The sequence below is a fragment of the Zonotrichia albicollis genome, chromosome 6, assembly GCF_047830755.1.
Source record: "Zonotrichia albicollis isolate bZonAlb1 chromosome 6, bZonAlb1.hap1, whole genome shotgun sequence".
In the NCBI taxonomy this organism is placed as follows: Eukaryota; Metazoa; Chordata; class Aves; order Passeriformes; family Passerellidae; genus Zonotrichia; species Zonotrichia albicollis.
Window position 1 is genome coordinate 48873167 of NC_133824.1, and position 1492 is coordinate 48874658.

Genomic DNA, 1492 nt, shown 5'->3' on the forward strand with positions numbered 1-1492 from the left:
GCTCCCTGGAAACACCATGGAAATCATCTGCTGAGCCAAAGGAGATGGAGTTCATTCCCTGGGGCCGAGGCCATGAGGGTCATTGCATGGGGAATAGAGCTGGGGAACAGCACTGAGCCCAGCTGCACTGCTTGGAGCCATGTGGATCCAGGAGGGAGGAGGAAAGCCATGCTGCAATGTGTTCCCTGCAGAGCATCCCACAAAAATCACCCAAGGCAATGCTCCTGCTCCCTTCTGCTGCCGGAATATGGCACCATGGGAGGGTCATCCCGTGGATATTTATGGATTAGGTGACCCAAGGAATCTTTCAGTCACTTTCCTGGGGTCCTTCAGCACAGTGGTGGAAGGGATTAACAGTCTCAGACTGCAGTATGCATGAGGGGATCATTTAGCGCGAGTATCACAGCTTTGGCTATTCAAAGACCCTCTGGAGGGAGAGCCGGAGGGACTCCATGGAGCAGGGCCTCCACCACCTCCCTGCCAAGAAGTAGATGAAGGGTTTGACGGTACTGTGGATACACATGGTGAGGAAAACCACCTCTGAGGGCACATTTATATAACTGAGCAGCTGCAGGAAATTCCAGATGCTGAGGGGGAGAGTGAAGAGCACAGTGATTACGATAACGATGTCGCGTCTCATGGGTTGCTGCTGCTGGGAGCCCCACTTGGCCTTAATGAAATCAACAGCATGAGAAATGAACATGGGTGCAACAACGAGGAACAGGATGATGGTGTACACGGAGATGAGAGCTGCCCAACACTGCTCCTGCTGGTGTGATGGGCACAGGCATGTCACCGTGGGAATGACAATGAAGAAAGCAAAGAAGGCCCAGTATTTGACACTGTCTGCCACCCAAACTAGGCGCTCGGGATCGTCCCAGCGGCAGCAGAGCTTGCAGAGCTTGTCCATACACCAGACATTGCTGCTGCGCATCAGCCGGTACAGCCCCCAGTAGTAGGAGACCACTGAGAGCAGGAGAAGGAAACTCAGGTACAGCATGGGCAGGATATGAGAGCAGGAGACATCCTCCCCCAGAAAGAGGACGGCGGAGGGGACTGTGAGGAGAAGGAAGAGGAAGTCAGTGACAGCCAGCTGAAAGATACCATAGTTGCGGTCTTCCAGGTTGAGGAGGCCGATGACAGCCCCGTTCCCAGCCAGCCCACAGAGGCAGATGAGCAGTGTCACACTGTGTATGGCCACGCTGGTGACATCTGTCACACACAGATCATCTCCTTCAGTGGGTGAGGCAGGAGATAGGGACACGGTGGTCACCTCCATGGATGAACGCTGGGCAGGCAGTGGGATGTGGCCCCTGGCTGTGATCAGAGTGGAATGGGCAGTCAGTGCTTGGAGAATGCAGGGATGGACCATGTGGCTCCTCAGCAGCTCCGTGCAGTGGGAAGGATTCAGTGGGGAGAAGTGAGATTTGCAGGGGAGGAGGGCAGTGGAAATTGTGGGGTGGGAGAGGGAGGTGGGAGGGTTGGGCTGTTT

The 1492-nt window shown here is 55.2% G+C and overlaps 1 protein-coding gene across 1 annotated transcript; it reads right to left on the minus strand.

Annotated features, from left to right (window-relative positions):
- Positions 1 to 412: 412 nt before the first annotated feature.
- LOC102065923 (mas-related G-protein coupled receptor member D-like) lies at positions 413 to 1279 on the minus strand. Its single transcript, XM_074542200.1, has one exon. The coding sequence runs from the start codon at positions 1277 to 1279 to the stop codon at positions 413 to 415; it is 867 nt and encodes a 288-aa protein (XP_074398301.1).
- Between the last annotated feature and the right edge of the window lie 213 nt (positions 1280 to 1492).

Excerpts from the sequence above, each read along its gene's own strand:
- LOC102065923 (XM_074542200.1), bottom strand. The coding sequence starts at position 1,279 with ATGGAGGTGACCACCGTGTCCCTATCTCCTGCCTCACCCACTGAAGGA.